The 23,139-nt window shown below is 43.1% G+C and overlaps 1 protein-coding gene across 1 annotated transcript in view; it reads right to left on the bottom strand.

The window, feature by feature from the left end:
* Positions 1-2,338: 2,338 nt before the first annotated feature.
* The window catches only part of LOC126473617 (protein yellow-like), a 52,788-nt gene continuing 31,987 nt past the window's right edge, over positions 2,339-23,139 (bottom strand). Inside the window, exons 4-6 of the mRNA XM_050100787.1 lie at positions 10,041-10,220; positions 5,490-5,807; positions 2,339-2,757 (exon numbers count right to left, since the gene is read on the bottom strand). Coding sequence (XP_049956744.1) covers positions 2,437-2,757; positions 5,490-5,807; positions 10,041-10,220 — 819 coding nt within the window. The 3' untranslated portion in view covers positions 2,339-2,436. The remainder of the gene's footprint in view (positions 2,758-5,489; positions 5,808-10,040; positions 10,221-23,139) is intronic.

Here is a 23,139-nt window from a genome sequence, read left to right on the forward strand (position 1 = left end):
TGTCCAAAAATACTCTTGATGAGTGATCACAAATGGCATGGGTTGTTTCTATGACACTAAATAAATTAAGTGCTCATGTTAGACTACAAACGTGTTTAATTTTGTTGTTCCATTCCAGCGGTGGTGAAATGGCTTGGGCGGAGTAAGTACGATATGAACTGCAAACCCGAGGTCAGCAGAGTATCAGCGTAAATATCCATAATATGCCTCCCGGGAGGAATACAATGAGAATACCTCAATCTCTCTCCCAAGATTTTTCCGTGGGCCGGATTGAAACCCTGTTCTCAATGAATTGATCTAATCATGTAACGAAAAGACCCCCAAAAAAACACCGTAGATCTGCCCACCGGCATATACTACACCCCCACACATTAAGAGTTAAATGCCTGATTCGGTTTTCAGTGCATTCGGCGCCTTGTATCATTTGGAAAGAGGCAAGAAAACCATGACTTTTCGGAGCACACTACATGCCTCCAAACAGTTGGTGTCCAGTTTCTGTGTCGTCTTTGGTCCTTTGGTCCACTGAAGACGAGCAACATTATGTGCCGATCTGACCAATGACCTTCTGCGAGAGATCATAACGTCCACTTCAAGCAGTTCCCTTCAGTGTTCCCTCGAAAATTGGTTTAGGCAGGCCTGCAATGAGCGACAGCAGCAATTTCTGACGGGTTTCAAACCAGCTGTCACTGACATAACGTGACGACCTTCTCGGGACCTCTGTCAATTGCGATCTTGTAACGACCACCGTTCTCAGGTCGTGTACTCATCCACGAGTTGTTCACCATTTCTTGCACTCACATGGACAGTCTACGTTGGTAGATCAATGAAGTATATAATAAATATGTCGTAAGGTGTCCGAACACTGTGGTTCCTTTCTGGCATACGCAACAAACTGGCGTCTACATGTCACTTCACTGCCACGACTCATGTCGGTAACTGAGGACCGTAGGACCTTCTCGCTGTTGTTCTACACCGTCTACAACTTTCCAAAACGAGCCCTGTGTTTTTGTAAAGGAGTTACTAATACTGTGTACTGCTAGCTTATATTTCAATGACCTAACACTAAGCGTACTTCAAATAAAGTTCGCATTATTTGTAAATGTCATGGTGTTATGAATATTCTTGTTCAGGAAACAGTAACAGAAGAAATTTTGGGTAATGATCTTGTAAGAATTGGTATTTCGTAAAAATGAGTTATCTCTTGGTTAAAAATCAAAACACTGTATTTATTTTCATACAACAACTAGCTGATCTCGCCCTCGCCTTGTTGTGGCTCAGTCTGTTTAAATGAAAAAATAAAGAAAAGAGAAAACACGCAGCTCTATAAGTATGGGAATTGGATGAACTTCCTAATCTCCTCCCCCCCCCCCCATCCCATCTCTGCCCATTTCCTCCTCTCCCCTCTTTGACCACATCTTCTCCTCCTCTTCCTCTCTTGCCCACCACCTGGTCCTCCCTTTCTATTTTTTTCTTGTACGTCTCTCTCCATCTCCTCCTGCCCACCGTCTATGTCTATCTTGTCCTTTCTGCTCCCACGCCTCAGTCCATGTCCTATTCACCGTCTTATTGACATTGAGCCTTGCTTATTCTAATTGCAAATTCAGATTTTGTAGAAGTATTTTAATCAGAAGCGCATAAGCCATAAACAAAACTTCACTGGATGCTAACTGTATGTATATGGGGCTCCAGTAGAGACCTATGAAGGCGCTCGGTATTCGCATGCAGTGTTGTGTCAAAATTTCAAAGAAATCGTTGAAGAACTTTCGGAGGTATGTGAATTTCAAGAAACGTACTTTTTATTTATATAGATTATAATAACACACATCATTAGTTCAGAAGGACTAATTCAATAAATAATAGTATTCTTTGTTGTGGGTACCCCCACTCAAGAAAATTTCATATGGAGGTAAAATACTATTGAGCACACTAAATAGATGAGTTCATCATTTCTAATGTCACACAGTTGCATATTTTGGTAATAAATAAATCAGTATCTCCATATATTTAGCGTATTTCCATATAGAGCGCAAGACAACCATTGGAAACGGTGAGCTTGTGTTCTGTCACTAACAATCTCATCGTCGACGGCACACTGAACTGCGACTTTACAGTTTTCCATTGTACTGAATCAGAATTAAAAAAACAGACACATGTATTATCACTTTCATGTTGTATGTTTTTACATGTGTGATTGTAGCAGTTAATATTTAAATTGATAATAATGAAGAATTGTATTTTCATATTGTTTGTTGCAAAATATTTAAGTTTAATACCCATTATTGTGAGTTTCAAAAAGCTATAAATTAAGTTGAACTTCAGTTTCTGCAGATTCTATATTTCATTTAGTTCAGTATTTCATACAGTGGAAATGACATTCGTTGGATCTTACCAAGACACAAAGGTCCTTCGAAGTCACAAAATCTGTAATTTGCCAAATTAACATTGTATATCCTTTATGTCAATGTACAAAATTCGATAGTTCTCTTCGGAATAGTTGGTAGTATTTGATAGATAGTAAGTGAATCGGTCGCTCACAACGTATAATCTTTCTGTTTCGGTCTCTATATTGAGGCTGCTGACATACTCCAAGCGTTCACTGTCTTGAGCTATCATGCGGAAGTTCTTTGGGTCGTGGGGCTTGGTCGTGTTCCAGCAGTAGATGGCCACATCATCTAGCACGGGGAAGAATAGTAGTTGTCCATTGGGATGCACCACCATTTCTCCGCTCGTCCCAGATAACTCTCCAGGCAGGTTAAGCTGAAACAGATACAAGAGCCCCTATCAGAGAGACAAGAAGTTTTGAAAACATACTGGAACTTGACAGATCTTTGGTTTATACAAGAATAAAAAGGCACAGCTTAAGTTAATTTCCATTAGTCTTACTAGTTGCGGCCAGTTTCATAAGCAACTGGAGGCAGATGATGGTCTTACCCAGTCAAAAAATTACGAAGGGGTTGTGGCTAGGTAATAGGTAAGTGTTATAACAGCATCGCTCTAACTTTTGCACATAATTCCGAATTTCTTTAGTTTTACCAAGGAATCTTTAGCGCAAGTAATGTGATATTTCTGGACACACCAATTATGTTTCTTCGTATTTATTTCCTTACTGACATTTAAGTTTATTTAAAGACAGTGAATATAATCGTGTTTTCTCTTAGGCCGTAACAGTGTCCACAAGCGCACAGTCGTAGCATGCGTAGGAATCTGGCCATAAGACAGATCTACTCTCGGCTACATGATGGAGGGCCCTGTGGATGGAAAAAGTCTGCAAACTGCGAGGATACGTACATCTAACAAGGTGCAAAGTGTACTTCCTATTATAATGATGTTTCCTGGTATTCAGAAATTTGCTAATGAGAACTTGCGCACAATTATCTGAATTCCTACGTTTATGGGTAGGCATAACAATTTGATTATCACATCGATAATATAAAGCTTGGTACCGTTCTCGTCGAAGCAAAATCCCACTCCATCGTTCAGCCACTTTCTCATAGCCCTTCTCAGTAGCAGGAGTCCGACTCTGGAGTAACCTCCCTGATTATAAACGGTCCAGTCACAGTTATGTTGCCACCGCGTATGCTCGACGTCAACGTGGAGTACGAGTGTAGCACTTGTCCAATGTAACAGAGCGCCTGACAGTCCTAATTGGATCTTCTAAAACAAAATGAGATGGCCCAGCCCGTAAATAAAGTCGTATGCCGTGCTGTAATTAGTTTTCTACATTTCAAGGGGCACAATGCAGTAACATTCACTGCGACGGTGGAAGAGTGCAACACCAATGCACCATCATTGACTTTGTGTTATATGTTACAGAAGCTTTTAGTGTGCTCAGATATGTCTGAATGATGGAAAACGAAAAGCCAAACTGACGTCTCTGCGAAGTACTAGAAATCGTCACAGAAGTGGGCCTCCTGGTGTTCAAACACCACCGTCTGGTAAAAGGGAAAATTAATCACGCATAAGTTTTCAACACCTTGCATGACATTCTGAACACTACACTGCTGGAGTGCGTGACTTTCCACACCCCTCTAATAAGCCAGCAGAACGTAAGTAACAGCAGTATTAGGTCAACCCAGATGACTACAATAGCTGCGTAGTCAGCATGAAGGAGACCGATGAAGAAAGCAAACAGTGGAAGCATATGGAGCCACCACTGCCAAAACAAGGCCAAGAACCAACCTCCGGGAAAGATGGTGCTGTCATGGTGTACTGTGCTGATTATGCTCCTAAGGGGCAAACCTACAGAGGAACAAGCAACGAAAGCCAAGCATTGTGAGGATCTGCGCAAGGGAGCTCTCCCCAGGACCACATCCCAGCCTGGTCTGCATTGGACACATCACAAATGGTCCTTCTTGGGCTATCAGACTTCGCCTCATCGGCATAGTCTCCTGTTACGTCGCACACTGATTTATTCCTCTTTCGTGGATGAGGAAACCAATGTGTGGGAGCCATGTCCTTGAATTGTCAAATTTCAAATTTATACACTCAAAACTTCCGACGATCCGTCCGTAGTTGGGGAAGATGTTTGCATTTATAGACGAAGACATGGAGAACAACTAGCAGAATCCTCATTTTTCATGGTAGTAGCTTGACTTTATAGATTATATAATGAGGACTTCTAGCCTGGAGATAGACGAGTGGCACTGGGAATTGCACAACAGAGTAATTGCGAGACTTTTCTCACTGAAGAATTTCAGTATCTGCTGAGGCTCAACGAAGTAACTTCCCTCTCGTTGTGTAACGCTTATAAGACAGTTATTTGTAATTCTGCCACTGATAACTTAGGACAGAATTAATTCTGCTTGGACGGTGTGGATTATAAGTAACTAATAAACTTCCATAAAATGTCCAGTTTTTCTTTTCCGTCCTCGATGGTTTGATCTGTTCCGCGACGAATTACTCAGTAGCAGTTGCAGCCTCCATCCTCAATTATTTGTCGGATGTATTCAATCTCTGTCTTCCTCAACCGTTTTTAGTCTCTGCTGTTCCCACTGCTACTACAGAAGCTATTCCCTGGAGTCTTGACACGTTTATCGTCCTCTTCTTCCTTTTTGCTACTTTTTCAATATGTCATTCTTTCGACGATTCGGCAGAGAACCTCCGCCTTCCTTACCAATCCACGTTCATGACAAACAGGAGTAAAATTCTGTTTATTTCGGTTAATTAGATTTTTATGAATGGTACGGCAGTATGAAGGCCATTATCTGCAATAATCCATATGAAAAGCGCTAGTCTCTTTTGGGACAAATGGAAAGCAATGGGCTAGGAATGTTGTTCTGTGCAAGCTTAGTCTAGTACTGCAATGGGAGACAATGTAGGATTGCCACTCTGTTATACACAGCTGCGTAGTAATCCTTGAGAGTAAACACAGGTTCACAGAAATTGACCAAAATAATATTCAAGATACCTGGCATTACAACAACAGAAAGTTTTCATCAGTATGAAACTCTTTCATCTGTTGTGCGACAGCCCAACACATATACCATTACCTGCGTCTTGATGTCCAATACCTCCCCGTCGGTTGCATCGTGAACCACATGCTTGTCCACAACGCCCTGGATGTTGCTGGCGAACGCTTGGAAGTAGAGTTTCCCGTCGCAGCTCTCGCCCGCCGTTACACCACACAAGCCTTGCGACATGTAGTAGGCTGGTCCTCCTGCCTTGGTGAAGAAGAAGCCTGGCTTGGGGTGGAAGTACTGGCTCTGCAGGTGTCTCGAGGCTCCAGTGGTGAGGTCGGTCACCGTCAATACATAGGCTCTGATGTCGGAGCTGTAGGCCGTCAGGCAACCATCTGGGCACGCGTCCACCTGAACACAAACTCATGTCTATGTATGTCCTTTAACACACTCGTTATCCGTGTTTGAAGTGAACAGAGAGGTTATTTTAGACAACTCTCAATTGACTGGCATAAGAACGTACATAACTACCAGGAAAATAAATGTAAATATCTTTCAGTTAAACAATGTGACTGCATCATAAAACAATTCCAAAAACTATATTTGTCTTTCATTTGAATGTCTATGTCTAATGAAGATTGACCATGGAGGTAGGTGAATCCTAATACTCTCAATGGCCGTCAGACTACCAGTGTCGCACGAAGCGTCCACATGAATACAAATACACTTCGCTGTGTGTCCTTTAACATGCCATCCCTGTTCTAATAGAAATACTGTTGAAGATTATGGAATAATAGCTTTTAACCTCTCTGAAGAAAAGAGAGGCTGTGACAAACAATATGATTGCAATAACTAAGCAATAAGTATTAAAATAGTTATTTAAATAAAAATAAATTGATAATAAAACCCGTTTTTGTATCGGGCAAAAGTATAATTTCACCCAGTTCCTTACGGATTCCTACCCCCATAGATCTGGTTCTCAAAATTTGTAAGATTTGTAACGGAACGCTTGGAATTGAAAATAGGAGTAACTGAGAGTTGAAGTTTTCATGCATCAATTACATATTTAGGCACCCTACGATTTTCTTCATAAATCTTATAAGTACTTTTGTAGGTATTAAAATGTCATGATGACAGATTTTCAGAACTATCTGAATTGGTTTACGAAGCTGTATGGGGCTAGGTGAAAATACTTTGCATTTTTAGTCCGATTTAAAAACATGTTACATTATAAATTTCTTTTTATGTAAATAATTAGTTTCTGCTATTTAGTCTTGTGTGTGAATTTTCTCAATGGTTTGTACACATTTTGCTCGAGCTATAAGAGAAACATGTGTTAAATTGGAGGTGTATTTCAGTGTCATTTCGCCTGATTGTATCTGAAAGAGACTCGTACTATACCTACTTATTAACATGTGCATCATGTTAATAGGAAATCTATGGATGAATGATAGAGGACGGAACAGGTGACTGCCCCACCTAATCCTTGGAAGGATATGATGATGATAAAGATGATGATTTATGTAGAAAATGAAATAAATAAACAAGCAAGATTAATTTTTATGACTCTTTATATTTCACTACTGGAATTATACCCGTAGGTTTGCCCTGTATGCATATGTCATGTATGTTGCACATATCTTCTCTTTAACCCTCTCTCTGTCCATCTCATTCTCCCCCTCCTCGCAATGCATCTCCTCCTCTTCCTTCACTCGGCTCTGCCATGCCCGTCTACAGCTACACACCCAGAAACGCACTCCTATACCACCGGCAAATTATGCCGGTTCTGCAGGGCAGCCTAGGCGTCAAATATTACCAAGCTCCTTTACCCCACTTCCACTATACCGAAAAAGCCGACAGTGAAAATGAGTTTATACTGCACTGTCATCCAGTTCTGAGCTGTGTTTAAAATTTCATGTCTCTAACTCATCGGGAAATTGGTTTAAAATCAACTGAAAAATTTGTTTCTAACAGACAGACACGAAAGTAAGAGGCCTAATAAGAAATGAAATAACGAACTTATGGATAAACCGTGAATCCTAATGGGAGGCAAAAACCAGGAAAATGAAATAAGGTGCTGAATATCACGTAGAAGACTTTATCGTTTTATATTGTAACTTGGAATTTCAGAGTTAGGTCTTTGATTGAATGAAAATATCAAGTAGTAAATTTTGTTCATAAGATGTCCTTCATCGATAAGGATCTGCAGCGTTCAGGGAACACGAATCCCAGATCCCAGATTGTGTAAAAAAAGTAATACAGAGCATCATGATCTCTTCCTCCCGCCCTTTCCCTCGGCCCTCCATCCGCCGCAACCCAATACACCCAGACTAATTTTTGGAGAATAAGAATGCTTTCTGGACCTAAAATTTCATGCTTGTATGAACCCATCATTGCTCTCAGTACATATACTCCAGCCTTGAAACTTTTCCAGGTTGCTACAAACGGACGACAATATGCCTTCAGGAATTACTCTAATCTATAATATGTCTATTAAAGTACTTTTACTCAAGGAAGTCAGAAACCACCAACATGAGAAAGCCCAATTGACGGAGGATAAAAGAAGAGAACAGCTTGCTTGCGAAAGCGATCTAAACACCAATACTCAGAATGCTTCTAGAATTGTTACGAATAAAGCTCATCTTTAGCCTTCAGAGCTGCCAACAGCATCTGAGCTGATAAGCAACAGCAGAAACTTAAGGAACATCCCAGAGAAATAAAACTGAATTAAGGAGTCCAACGGCTCAACAGTCTGCAAGACATCCTGTACAACGCTAATAAGATGACGTTATGACTAAGGCATACAGATGGATCCCCAATTAGAACATTATTTTGATCTGAATTTCATTCAGCACAATATGATCAATATTGCCCTCGTTGTTGACACCCCCCCCCCCTGTACCCCCTGCTCCCCCCCCCCCCCCCCACCGTGGGGGTCAGTTACGAAAGAGTCGTACTTAGCTCTTACTATCGAGAAAAATACAGCAGTGTACCACATACTACGTGCTAAGCCGACAGGGCGAACAAATTAACTTTGCTAAGATCATAGAGACCGAAAAGTCGGCTCGGCGTTAAGGTGCGCACGCAATGTTTTGTGGGGTAAAGGGCTAAATTTCACAGAATATGCCCCGATTTTAGGAAAAAACTAAAAAACATCTCGGATAATGTCGAAGAACGAACAGATACATCAAAAACAAAACACGGGAAGTGGCACTATATAAAAATCTTTAACACCATTTCTGTCCTTACTTACTGAATGGATGGTGGTCATGGATCAAATCTAAACAACAAGTGAGTAGAATTAAGATAACAGAAATGAGCTGACTCAGAGCCGTAAAATGTAGACTAGTTTTATTTAAGGATAAAGACATTTAGAATAAATTAACATACGCAAAATACGTAATGGACTGAACACATTGATGGGATGAGCAGTTAAAGATTACCTGCGAAAATCGTAAGATACAATTACATAGTTTATGAAGTGAATGAAGATCATGGATATCACTTTATAATATGCAGAACGCTTGAAGTATAGAATAAGAATCCTGGACAGATGGCCTCAGTAGTTTCGTCCCTTAGGAATTCACACACACCCAATAACACAAATCAGCAAACTCTGTAGACCTTTCTCATATTTTTAATAATGTCTGAAGAAGTAGACACTGGTGACGATCTTGCACCTCTACTAACTTCATGAAATCCGTGATTGCGGAATATTTCTGACATTAGCTGCATTAAGTATGAAGATATCTGTTGGCGACACATGAAAAATTGTGCAGGCCGGTGCTCAATCCGAATTTCCCGATTTTTGCAAGTTGTCGCCATAACCACTTTGGTTATTCGTGTGCTCTTCCTGGACGAACTCAAACATTCATTTATATCATACTGTCTACGACTGCATCGCTCACAACTTTTTAAATGCATTCTCGTCATAAGATTTCCAGAAGCTTAGAGTATTCGACGTTAGTATTATGACTGTCATTTTGCCCATCGAGGTGTTTTAATAGTCGTAAGTACTACTAGCCTCGACAGGAAAAATTTCGATTGTAATACAAACGTTAAGTACATTCGCCTCTTTGAAAACCTGTGGTGGGAATCCAAGTAAGAAAGTTGCGAGCGATGGGATCGTAGACAGTACGACATAAGAAAGTTTGGGTTAGTCCTGGAAGTGCGTTCGGACTGCCGAAGCGGTTAAGGGGCCCCGTTGTGACAAGCGGGAAATCCGGGTTCGAGTCCTGTTCTGGTAAAAATGTTCGTATCTCAACAACTGGTAATACCTTCATACATAACGCATCTAATATCAGAAAGATTTCGCTGTTGGGAAAAGATTTCATGAACTTTCTCATATTAGCATGTCACAAGAATATCAGAATTTGCAGGACGGGGTAGCCGCGAGGTCGGGGCGCCTTGCATGGTCCGTGCGGCTCCCCCCGTCGGAGGTTCGAGTCCTCCCTCGGGCATAGCGTAAGTTAGTTTAAGTTAGATTAAGTAGTGTGTAAGCTTAGGGACCGATGACCTCAGCAGTTTGGTCCCATAAGACCTCACCACAAATTTCCAGATTTCCAATCAGAATTTGGTAAGAAGTCAGTCGATAGAAAATGTAGCTGCTTTATTAATACATTGTCGTTTCATACAAATACTTACCCATAAAGAAGAGTACATAGAGTTGCAGGCTGCGTTCTGGATGACTATGGAGTTGATGACCTCATCGGTCCGCAGGTCGAAGGAGACAATTTTGGGTGGACACACATTTTTGGGGCTCGTCGTCAAATCCAGAACACCACTGTCAATGGCATACAAAGTATCATCATCCGACCATGTTTTCTGAAACAAACGGTCAAAGATTGTATTCACATTAGACATTTATGATAACAGATGTCTGTCGAGAATCGCGGATTGCCCTGATCATTGCTGCACTCACAAAATATTACTCGCCCCGTCTCTTAGAGCTCCTTGCCCTTACTTGGTATGTTCAAATGGTTCAAATGGCTCTGAGCAGTATGGGACTTAACATCTGTGGTCATCAGTCCCCAAGAACTTAGAACTACTCAAACCTAACTAACCTAAGGACATCACACACATCCATGCCCGAGGCAGGATTCGAACCTGCGACCGTAGCAGTCGCGCGGTTCCCGACTGAGCGCCTAGAACCGACTTGGTATGTATCTACTGCTTTTGTACTTTGCCGTTTAAAGAATCGTAACAAAAGTGAGGGGACAAGCGGTGGTGGATAAAGAGTTGTCGTAAGTTATTGGCTAGCTTTTAAATAATGAAATTCAGAATTCTAAAAGGAATACGACACTTTAATTGCAGCGAGAAAGATCTCTATAATAAAATATTCTTGTTAAGTTTAAAGAAAAGCAATAGGAATGGCGAATGTAAGTGGCAGGTGACAATGAATGTATTTCGGGAAGTAATAGTTTTCTATGGTGTGTCTGAGATTACGCACGATTGCCGAATGTTTTCAGTTTCTTTAATACTGTGACAAACACATTTTTCCTAATACAGCATTACCCCTTAAATAAAGACATACTAACAAACTGAACGAGGTGGCGCTCTGGTTAGCACACTGGACTCGCTTCCGGGAGGACGACGGTTCAATCCCGCGTACGGCCATCCTGATTTAGGTTTTCCGTGATTTCCCTAAATCGCTTCAGGAAAATGCCGGTATGTTTCCTTTGAAAGTGCACGGCCGACGTCCTGCCCCTCCTACTCTAATTCAATGAGACCGCTGTTTGGTCTCTTCCACAAAATCAACCCAACCAACGTACAAACAAAAAGATATGGCAGTAGGACTGGAAACACTTCTTGCACAATAGCGTCTTTTACTCCACGAAAAACGAAGATAATAAAGAAAAGACTTAACGGATTAATTTATCCAGAAAAAATCCTAGGACATGGAAGAGATCTGTTGTTAGATCGAGATAAAGTGAAAACATCTGGAAGAGTGTTGCCGATTGGATAAAGATGCTAGTTTCCTGCTGGAATGGAAGAAGGAGACAAATTAGTATACCAAGAGCATATGACATAAGGAAAGTTTGTCTGCCTCCCAATTTCGAGTCGTTTTATGCATTAAATTACCATAAAGAAAGAAGTTTTTGGAATTTTACGTTGGGAACAGGGCAGCATATGTGAGTGAATGAGGATGGCATCGTATCAAGTAAAGGAAATAACAAACGGAACAACAACTCGGAAGGTGCGCTACCGATGGACACTAGATCATCATAGAAAACTTAAAGGAAAATTTATTGTCAGGAATAATTTAATGTAGAAGTAAACGATAATCCTAACTAACAGTAGGAATATGTAGTTGCCACATTGCATAGGAAGTTCTCAGGTACCCAAGTGAACAACAGAAAGTGCAGCGGTAGCAAAAAATGAAAGTGAACAGCAATCAAGAATACTGGACTTGTTGAATGTATTTAACTCAAAACTCATTGGATATAGCTGATAGTTTGAAACTACTAAAGAAGTGTCTACCGATCTCTATTGTCCTTGAAATATATGTGCCGTGTTGCTCATTACTTTCACTGTCTGCCCTTTCCCCATTACAGTATTCATATATTTCTGTGTTGTATTGTCTCACACTAACGTTAACTCTATTTTCTCTTCCTCCATAGACAAGTCCTCCTCCAGTTAAATGGAAATCTTTGCAGAATGAATATATTTGTAACGATGGAAAATAACTCAGGTAGCCTCGAAGCATCGGAATAAGTCTCCTCTTTCTGTGGTGTTCTTATTGAGTTCCATGGCAATGCCACTGTGTTACTGGCGCATAAAGCTGCTCGTTCTGCAGCTGTATCAGATTAGCTATAACAAGCGCACAGTCGATAATCAGATAGTACGGTGACCTCTACAAGACAACCCGATAGATGCATAAAACGATAAGCAAGGGACGATTAGTCCATTCGCTGGCAGCAGGTATCACTCTTTTCTGTTCGCATTCTCATCCCCATTCTATTGCCACTCCTCAGTTTATATCCTCCCCATCTTACTCATTCATATCATAGACATTTTGTAAGCAGCCGTGAAGCAAGTGCTGATACGTGGTTGCCCGGAAGTACAATGTGAAAACTCGGCTTATTCGCTAACGCAAAGACTGTGCATTCAAGGGATAACTTCAAGTATTCCAAGCGCAATGAGAGAGGTAAAATGTTAATAAAAAACTTAAACAGGTGAAGTAAGTGATGTTAGGTATCTCGTTGACGAACCTCTGCTGTAGACGGACTGTAGATGCAAGCGGAGGATGTGACATTCTTAAGACTGGGTCATATGGATGGAAGATGCCTTCAGTGAACGTTCCGAATGACAGTTTATAACTAAACGTTTTCTTCTTTTTCTTTCGTTTCTTCCGACTTTCGAGTACGTTAGAAGAATAACTTTTTAGAATTCTGTGCCTTACTACAGTCCAGTATCGTTTCATTCTTTGTGATCTTGCTTTGTTTTCTTCTTAAGAGATTTGGATCGTACATATAGTTTTGATATTGTCTTGGAACTTCTTTACTTTCTTACTTTTATCTGTGTGAAAGTTTTCAGTAATTTTCAGTTCTTTTAAATCCTTCTTAAACAGATTTGGCTTGGTTTTTTTTTTTGTTGCTAGTCAGTTTTTTTCGTTAATATACTTTGATTCATTGTGAAACTGTGCGTATAAAAGTTAATTCTTTCCTTCATTTTGTCTGAGTGTCTTGCGGATGGTTGGTAAATGATTTCATTTCTGATGGGCATCAGGTACTTGTTACGGAAACTGGGGCCTCCTTTTTCTCTTAATACCTTCTTTACCTTGATATGCAGCATTTTACTTGGGCTGTGATTGTTGAGGGGTAGTGTTTCGCGACATGTAGAGCTTCTCGTTTGGTTACCTTTTACGGTGTATTATTTTTTGCAACCAACGAGAGAGACTTTCTGTTATACGTATTTTTGGTGAGTTGGGTGCCCATTTCAGTTCCATTTCTTCTAGATTTCGTGGCCTTCCTGTCGAGGGCGCTCCATCTGATCCACCTGACCCATCCACTGACGATTCCTGATTTTTATTCTCCCACTCTAAAATGTTTATCATTGTTTTTGTCCTTTGAAAAGACGAAAAGAGGTTTTTATTTTTCTTCTTGTTTTATAGGTTGAGCATTTGTTCTTTAGTTTCTTTCCAGTTCTCGACTAGTACGACCATATCACCTTCATATATTTTTGTTTTTTGTTACTAGTCGGGTTCCACTGTAGGTCATCATGTCCCACTGACTACGTTTCCATTCTAGGTCAAACATTTTCAGATTCGCTTGTTTTCTTCGTTATGCATAGTTTCTCTTTCAAAGTCGGTGAAACTATTAGTTTAATAAAATTTAACCTTCCTCGTTTAGTAGTCTAACATCACAGTTTCATAATGAATCGAAAAATATTTAGTCATTGTTATTGTGTTGCTTCGAAATGAAGTTATCCATCGTACTCAGTTTGCAGAAAGCACATGTTTTCGCCAGGTACTTCATATTCTGTTCGTTTAAAATCGTATGTTCAAGCGTATAAATTTTACATTCCATTCTGAAACTGGTTTCTACAGCTGGAATGAGTTTCCTATTTCCTTCTAGACGTCATCCTCGTGCATTACCTTGGTGTTACTAATGTGTTACGTTCATTTTCATACCGTGTACTATATTTCCGCTACCACTCGCTGACAGAGTGTAATTTATTATGCTAAGCGCAATACTTCTCGGGATTTTTTCGCATATTCAGTTGCCTAATGTTCACACACTTTTACCAGGTCTGCGACGTGGCAAGAGATACGAAATGATCGTATGCTATTATTAGCTGGGAGACCCCAGGCGCGGTTGTTCGCCCGCCCAGTCAGAACTTCTTTATTCGACGTCACTTCGGTGACTTGAGCGTCGATGATGATGAAATGATGAAAACACACTACCCAGCTCCGAGCGGATAAAATCTCCGACCCGCCCCAGAATCTCACCCCCAGCCCCTGCCGATTGACATTCAATCTTGCTAGCTACTGAGAAATCTATGGTTACATGCATTAGAAGCTGTTTGCCCTTTGTTACTACTTCATTATTATTAAAATTTTCTGTATGGATTCTGAATGTTTTTATATTTCATATTTTATAAATGACTGGCCGTTACAGAATAAGAGATTGTGCTAACATAGTTTTACTCAGGTTTTGCTGTGAGGCTTTTAAATGATTAGCATTTGATATCTTTCGTTGTATATTATTTTCATTTGAGCCTACAGACACGAGGCTAAAAGTTCGTTTTATCGACGCGACCAAATTAAGTGCTATTGTTTATGACTTACTTATTCCTACAGTTCCGTTTTGATTTATTTTGCTCTTGTTAACTATTTGTTTGAAGGAGGTATGAAAAATTTTGGCTAGAAGTTTATTAATAAGTAGAAGTATATTTTCAAACGGCATAACGAAGTTATATGGCTGACAAGAATCACTTACATGCTCGGGGAACCGCGCCCGGTATCCGGGCGGTCTCAGGTGCCTTGCCACGCTTCGCACGGCTCACCCTGTCCGAGGTTCGAGTCCTCCCTCGGGCAAGGTTGTGTGTGTTGTCCTTAGCGTAAGCTAGTTTAAGTAGTGTGTAAGCTTAGGGATCCATGACTTCAGTAGAGTGGTCCCTTAGGAACTTATCACCACCATACTAAGTGTGATGGTAATAGGTACACAGCGTTCTAAAGGTAACTTCAGTGTTGTCTGTTACTACTTGCACGTTATGCACTATGTAATACATGCGATGAGATAGTTTGCATGAGATAGTTCACATGAGATGGTTTGCTTCGGCAGGTACGACATACGTCGGTATGTTTGCATGCTTTACATATACTTTATCTGAGATTATACCTGCAGCTTAGGCTTCATTACAACAAATCATTAGCGTCAGGTAAAAAATAAAAGCAGTAGTTATTAGGGCCTAAAATAACCATTCAGTAAACGTGACTGTCAATAATTGTTGGCCGAAATTTTAATATATTGTGGTTAATGTACTGATTCTTTTATCACATCCGTCTTGAGAGCCAGGGAAATGCACCTCCTCTTTCTTTTCACTTTACTTACCTGAAAATTAGGCTGTTAATAAATGGTAGAATACAAATAAAAAGAAAATAAAAACAAGTATACTCCAAGCAAGGAATTTCAATACACGAGAATACTAGTGACTTAAAATGAGTATTTTATATGCTTGCCGAGGTTAGTACTGGCCGAAACTTAAATATCACGTCTTAGAAACATGTGTCGGACAATAAAAACTTTTTGATACAATGACATTTGTCCCTTCTACCTATTTGCCCTGCACGCTTTCCTTAAGGTTACAACCATTTTTAAGTCGTCTATTAAAGAATCACCACCCACAACAAACACACTTGTCTGACCTCAGATTTGACCAAATTCCAGTAACCTCAATACTGCGTTTAACTCTGAATTGAGTACAGTCAACGAAAACTGAGAAGACGATCACGGGAAACCACAGAGAAACCAAGAGAGTCTAGCAGCTTATGTCTATCTGCGAATGCAGCGATACCGCGTGAACTCGAAATCCACCGACAAAATTCCCAAGTTAGTTCGGCATATTATTTTGAGTGTTTTGATGGATGGTTCTTATAGTAACCGCAATCTGATACGACCCGGGGACGCTGGCGGTCCTGCCGGGGGCATATGCCGAGTCGCCGAAAACCACTAACGGTGGATGAACAATGCGGCAGCGCAACGGAACGGTAAGCCCGGTGTGTAAGACAGAATGAGAGCCGAGACGTAGCAGCATGTGAAACATAGCAACGCTGTGTATAAGGAACGATACGTAAGTGCCGTCGCTGTTACTCACGTAAGGCAGGACGTGGGCTCATATTTGGATCCTTACAACTACTTTGTTGGAGGGTATACTTCATTCAGTGTGGTTTGTAGCTGCATAAAGTGGTGGTGGGATGTGTGTTATCTTGAATGCCTTTGGACTGTTCCTACCATCCGCAACTGCTGAGTTGTGCCGCCAAGTTGTCTGTTGTGTCCAACATTTTCTGTGCTTTCTCTCTGACATTTGCTGCAGGGACTTTTCCTGTACTGCGTCGTGAACTGTCGATGTGGGTGGCCCACCAGCAGGCTTCCCGTGCCATACGTAGACAACTGTTTTGTATTAACTAAGGTATCTGAAATTCGTTGTACATGTTGTTTCTCAAGATGTCGGACCACACAGGAACGTAGGTTCCACTATTGCTTTGTAAAGCTGTATCTTCTTGTTGGTGTTCAGGTGAATGCTCTTGAAAAATGGTACCAATGGTTGAAGCATGCGTAGTCACGCTTCTTTCATATCTTCCAGGTAATGTGTGAAAAGACGCTTGTTATCCACGTGGACCCCCAAGTATTTCACTAATGTGGATCAAGGGATAAGCTGGCTTTTGATTGGGTCTGGGCCTGTAGGCTCGGCCGAAGGCGCTGATGGGCTAGCGCTGGCGACTAGCGCTGAGGGGGCGACGGCTGCTCTAGCAAATACACTCCTGGAAATGGAAAAAAGAACACATTGACACCGGTGTGTCAGACCCACCATACTTGCTCCGGACACTGCTAGAGGGCTGTACAAGCAATGATCACACACACGGCACAGCGGACACACCAGGAACCGCGGTGTTGGCCGTCGAATGGCGCTAGCTGCGCAGCATTTGTGCACCGCCGCCGTCAGTGTCAGCCAGTTTGCCGTGGCATACGGAGCTCCATCGCAGTTTTTAACACTGGTAGCATGCCGCGACAGCGTGGACGTGAGCCGTATGTGCAGTTGACGGACTTTGAGCGAGGGCGTATAGTGGGCATGCGGGAGGCTGGTGGACGTACCGCCGAATTGCTCAACACGTGGGGCGTGAGGTCTCCACAGTACATCGATGTTGTCGCCAGTGGTCGGCGGAAGGTGCACGTGCCCGTCGACCTGGGACCGGACCGCAGCGACGCACGGATGCACGCCAAGACCGTAGGATCCTACGCAGTGCCGTAGGGGACCGCACCGCCACTTCCCAGCAAATTAGGGACACTGTTGCTCCTGGGGTATCGGCGAGGACCATTCGCAACCGTCTCCATGAAGCTGGGCTACGGTCCCGCACACCGTTAGGCCGTCTTCCGCTCACGCCCCAACATCGTGCAGCCCGCCTCCAGTGGTGTCGCGACAGGCGTGAATGGAGGGACGAATGGAGACATGTCGTCTTCAGCGATGAGAGTCGCTTCTGCCTTGGTGCCAATGATGGTCGTATGCGTGTTTGGCGCCGTGCAGGTGAGCGCCACAATCAGGACTGCATACGACCGAGGCACACAGGGCCAACACCCGGCATCATGGTGTGGGGAGTGATCTCCTACACTGGCCGTACACCACTGGTGATCGTCGAGGGGACACTGAATAGTGCACGGTACATCCAAACCGTCATCGAACCCATCGTTCTACCATTCCTAGACCGGGAAGGGAACTTGCTGTTCCAACAGGACAATGCACGTCCGCATGTATCCCGTGCCACCCAACGTGCTCTAGAAGGTGTAAGTCAACTACCCTGGCCAGCAAGATCTCCGGATATGTCCCCCATTGAGCATGTTTGGGACTGGATGAAGCGTCGTCTCACGCGGTCTGCACGTCCAGCACGAACGCTGGTCCAACTGAGGCGCCAGGTGGAATTGGCATGGCAAGCCTTTCCACAGGACTACATCCAGCATCTCTACGATCGTCTCCATGGGAGAATAGCAGCCTGCATTGCTGCGAAAGGTGGATATACACTGTACTAGTGCCGACATTGTGCATGCTCTGTTGCCTGTGTCTATGTGCCTGTGGTTCTGTCAGTTTGATCATGTGATGTATCAGACCCCAGGAATGTGTCAATAAAGTTTCCCCTTCCTGGGACAATGAATTCACGGTGTTCTTATTTCAATTTCCAGGAGTGTATTTGGAACGCTGCATAGCGGCTATCGTCTGGATTCGTGCGTTCTGGAAGGCTTTCGAACCATTCATGCTGCGATACCAGAGGTTTCGTGCTCTACAATGGCCCGTTACAGAGTTTTTTTCTTTCTTTCTTTTTTCCCACCCAGTTATCTTTGTTTCTGTTAAAATACAGCCGCGCTGTTAGAGGCTCCATGCCACTAACTGTGCGGCCACTCGCGTCAGAGGTTCGAGTCCTCCCTCGGGCATAGGTGTGTGTGTTGTTCGTAGCATTAGTTACACTACTGGCCATTAAAATTGCTACACCAAGAAGAAATGCAGATGATAAATGGGCATTCATTGGACAAATTTATTCTACTGGAACTGACATGTGATTACATTTTCACGCAATTTGGGTGCATAGATCCTGAGAAATCAGTACCCAGAACAACCGCCTCTAGCCGCAGTAACGGCCTTGATACGCCTGGGCATTGTGTCAAACAGAGCTTGGATGGCGTGTACAGGTACAGCTGCCCATGCAGCTTCGACACGATACCACAGTTCATCAGGAGTAGTGACTGGCGTATTGTGACGAGCCAGATGTTCGGCACCATTGACCAGACGTTTACAATTGGTGACGGATCTGGAGAATGTTCTGGCCAGGGCAACAGTCGAATATTTTTTCTAACCAGAAAGGCTCGTACAGGACCTGCAACATGCGGTCGTGCATGATCCTGCTGAAATGTAGGGTTTCACAGGGATCGAATGACGGGTAGAGCCACGGGTCGTAACACATCTGAAATGTAACGTCCATTGCTCAAAGTGCCGTCAATGCGAACAAGAAGTGACCGAGACGTGTAACCAATGGTACCCTATACCATCACGCCCGGTGATACACCAGTATGGCGATAACGAATACACGCTTCCAATGTGCGTTCACCGCGATGTCGCCAAACACGGATGCGACCATCATGATGCTGTAAACAGAACCTGGATTCATCCGAAAAATGACGTTTTGCCATTCGTGCACCCAGGTTCGTTGTTGAGTACACCATCGCAGACTCTCCTGTCTGTGATGCAGCGTCAAGGGTAACTGCAGCCATGGTCTCCGAGCTGATAGTCCCTGCTGCTGCAAACGTCGTCGAACTGTTCGTGCAGATGGTTGTTGTCTTGGAAACGTCCTCATCTGCTGACTCAGGGATGGAGACGTGGCTGCACGATCCGTTACAGCCATGCAGATAAGATGCCTGTCATCTCGACTGCTAGTGATACGAGACCGTTGGAATCCAGCACGGCGTTCCGTGTTACCCTCCTGAGCCCACCGATCCCATATTCTGCTAACATTCATTGGATCTTGACCAAAGTGCAGGGATGGAGACGTGGCTGCACGATCCGTTACAGCCATGCAGATAAGATGCCTGTCATCTCGACTGCTAGTGATACGAGACCGTTGGGATCCAGCACGGCGTTCCGTGTTACCCTCCTGAACCCACCGATCCCATATTCTGCTAACATTCATTGGATCTTGACCAAAGCGAGCAGCAATGTCGCGATACGATATACCGCAATCGCAATAGCCTACAATCCGACCTTTATCAAAGTCGGAAACGCGTTGGTACGCATTTCTCCTCCTTACACGAGGCATCACAACAACGTTTCACCAGGCTACGTCGGTCCACTGCTGTTTGTGTATGAGAAATCGGTTGGAAACTTTCCTCATGTCAGCACGTTGTAGCTGTCGGCACCGGCGTCAACCTTGTGTGAATGCTCTGAAAAGCTAATCATTTGCATATCACAGCATCTTCTTCCTGTCGGTTAAATTTCGCGTCTGTAGCACGTCATCTTCGTGGTGTAGCAATTTTAATGGCCAGTAGTGCAGTTCAAGCAATGCGTAAGTCTAGGGACCGATGGCCTCCGCAGTTTGGTCCCTTAGAAATTCACACACATCAGAACATCTGTTAAAATCCATTGAAGCGCCAAAGTAACTGGTACAGCTATGTGTATCAAATACAGAGATATGCAAACAGGCACGAAACGGCGCTGCAGTCGACAACACCTATATAAGATAAAAAGTGTCTGGCGCAGTTGTAAGATCGGTTACTGCTGCTGCAATGGCAGGTTATCAAAATTATGAGTTTGAACGTGGTGTTATAGTAGGGCACGAGCGATTGGACACAGCATCTCCGAGGCAGCGATGAAGTGGGGATTTTCCCATACGACCATTTCACTAGTCAACCGTGAATATCAGGAATCTGGTAAAACATCAAATCTCCGACATCGTTACGGCCGGGGAAAGATCCTGCAAGGACGGGACCAACGACGACTAAATAGAATCGTTCAGCGTGACAGGAGTGCAACCCTTCCGCAAATTGCTGAAGATTTCAATGCTGGGCTATCAACAAGTGTCGATGTGCGAATCGTTCAACGAAACGTCATCGATATGGGTTTCCAGAGCCACAGGCGCACTCGTGTACCCTTCATGAGTGCACGACACAAAGCTTTACGCCTTGCCTAGGCCCATCAACACCGACACTGAACTCTTTGAGAAGTGAGAACAGTGGGTGAGTGAGTGAGTGAGTGGAACAGGGTTGGTTCAGACAAGACACTCAGGGAATACCGTCGAAATTTACAATGTTGTGCAAATGTATTCATTGCCTTACAGATATGGAAGTTAAAAGTGGTAAGAAACAATGTAAAAATTACTCTGTACCAAGCCCCAGGTGACCGTGTGTCCCTTTCAACAAATTACTCTAAAAATATCTCTCAACAGCCTGTTAAATTTTGTCAGTGGACTTAGCAGTCACCTTGTGTTGCAGTTGAGCTAATTTATAGTGTCTAATACGAAATATATGCATTGAATTTCAGTTTCTCCTGTGCCTTGTAAGGATTCTGTAACATCACAGGTCGAGTTGTTTACTATCATTTCTAACAGGGGAGAGTCAGTTTATCGAATTGCTTAGTCGCAATGACTTTGTTGCAGGTACCTCCGTTTTCCCCGAGGTTGAATATTAAAGTAATTAATTCCCACTGACAGTGTTCGGAATAAAGTCCAGTTTCTGTTGCTGAGCGCCACTGGTCAGCGCGGAGATAATCTCCGACCCGGCCAGGAATCGAACTCGAGCCTCTTCGCTTGGCAGTCGCAGCGCCGACCGCGCAGCTACTGAAGCGGAGCAGTTCTATTTTAATTATTTATTTATGTATTTCAGAATACCTACGAGCCCGTAGTGTTCTTTTAAAGTTGCTCATCTGTTTGGTAAACGAATATTCGCGCAGCGTTATTTCAGTTGAGAGTTTTACAATATAGAAATCGTTTAGTGGCACGCAGAATATTAATTATCTGTGACCGAGCGGGATGGCACAATGGTTAGTGCATTGGAGTCCCATTCGGGAGGACGACTTTTCAAACCCAGACATCCCTGATTTGGGCTTTCCGTGATTTCACTAAATCACTTCAGGCAAATTTAGAGATGGCCCTTTGAAATGGCACGGCCAATATCCTTCTCCATCCCTCCTTAATCCGAGGTTGTGCTGCATCCCTTAAGTGACTTCGTTGTCGACGGGACGTACAACACTAATCTTTTCTTCCTCCTCCTCATTTACTGTGAATGCGTAAAAGTTTTTGCCGTGTCGTCTTTTCAGTATGGAGAACCGTCAGTTGTACAATGGAATAACAACAGTGAAAATTGGTGCCCGACCGGAACAAAAACCCGGATTTCCCACTTATCGCCTTGCCGTCCTATCGGAGTTCGATTCACGGCCAGACCCAAACTTCCATATGTCGTCAGGCCTGTGTCTACAACCTGTACTCGTACACCCATTATGAATATTACCATACAGCGGAGACGTTTTGATTGAAAGACGCACGCCCGGTGTTGGCGGATAAAAATGATATTTAAGTGCGAGTGTTGTTCAGAAATACTATGACATTTCTTCAGACATGCATGTATGACGGAAGGACCGTTTAATCGAATTTCTGAACAACTCTGGCACTGCATTAGTGGATAAAAAACTACCGTTCGTGACTTAATAATAGTAATTGTTCTTTATAGTACCCGTCATTATCTGCTTCCCCAAAGCATCAATCATTGGGTTATATCAGTCTATTTATGAACACGGTTGGCAGAGGCAGCAGAATAGACATAACTGCTGCATCATCAACGCCACCCCGTTATAACCTCTTTAATCCTGATACTGCTGTGTGGCTGAGTAATCAGGCTGGCAGTCTACATAGAAGTGACAAAGGGTGTGAAATAACGATATGCACATACGCAGGTGGCGGCTGTATCGCGTACACGAGGTATAAAAGGTCAGTACATAGGCAGAGCAGTCATTTGTACTCAGGTGATTCATGTGAAAGGATTCCGACGTACTACGGAAATTAACAGACTTCGGACGCAGAATGGTGGTTAGAGCTAGACCCATGCGACATTCCATTTAGGAAATCGTTATGGAAATCAGTATTCCCAGATCTACAGTCTCAAGAGTTTTCCTAGAATACAAAATTTCAGGCATTACGTCTCACCATGGACAACGCTCTGGCCGACGGCCTTCATGTAACGACCGAGAGCAGCGGCGTTTGCTTGGAGATGTCAGTGCTAACAGACAAGCAATACTTCGTGAAATAACCGCAGAAATCACTGTGGGACGTACGACGGAAATGTATTCGTTAGGACGGTGCGGCGACATTTTACGTTAATGGGCTACGGCAGCAGAAGACCGAAGCGAGTGTCGCTAACAGCGCTACACCACCCACAGCGTCTCTCTTGGGTTCGTGACCATATCGGTTGGACTCTGCACGACTGGAAAACCGTAGCCACGTCAGATGAGTCCATATTTCAGTGGATAATAGCTAATGGTAGTGTTGGAG

Source organism: Schistocerca serialis, chromosome 4 (assembly GCF_023864345.2).
Source record: "Schistocerca serialis cubense isolate TAMUIC-IGC-003099 chromosome 4, iqSchSeri2.2, whole genome shotgun sequence".
In the NCBI taxonomy this organism is placed as follows: domain Eukaryota; kingdom Metazoa; phylum Arthropoda; class Insecta; order Orthoptera; family Acrididae; genus Schistocerca; species Schistocerca serialis.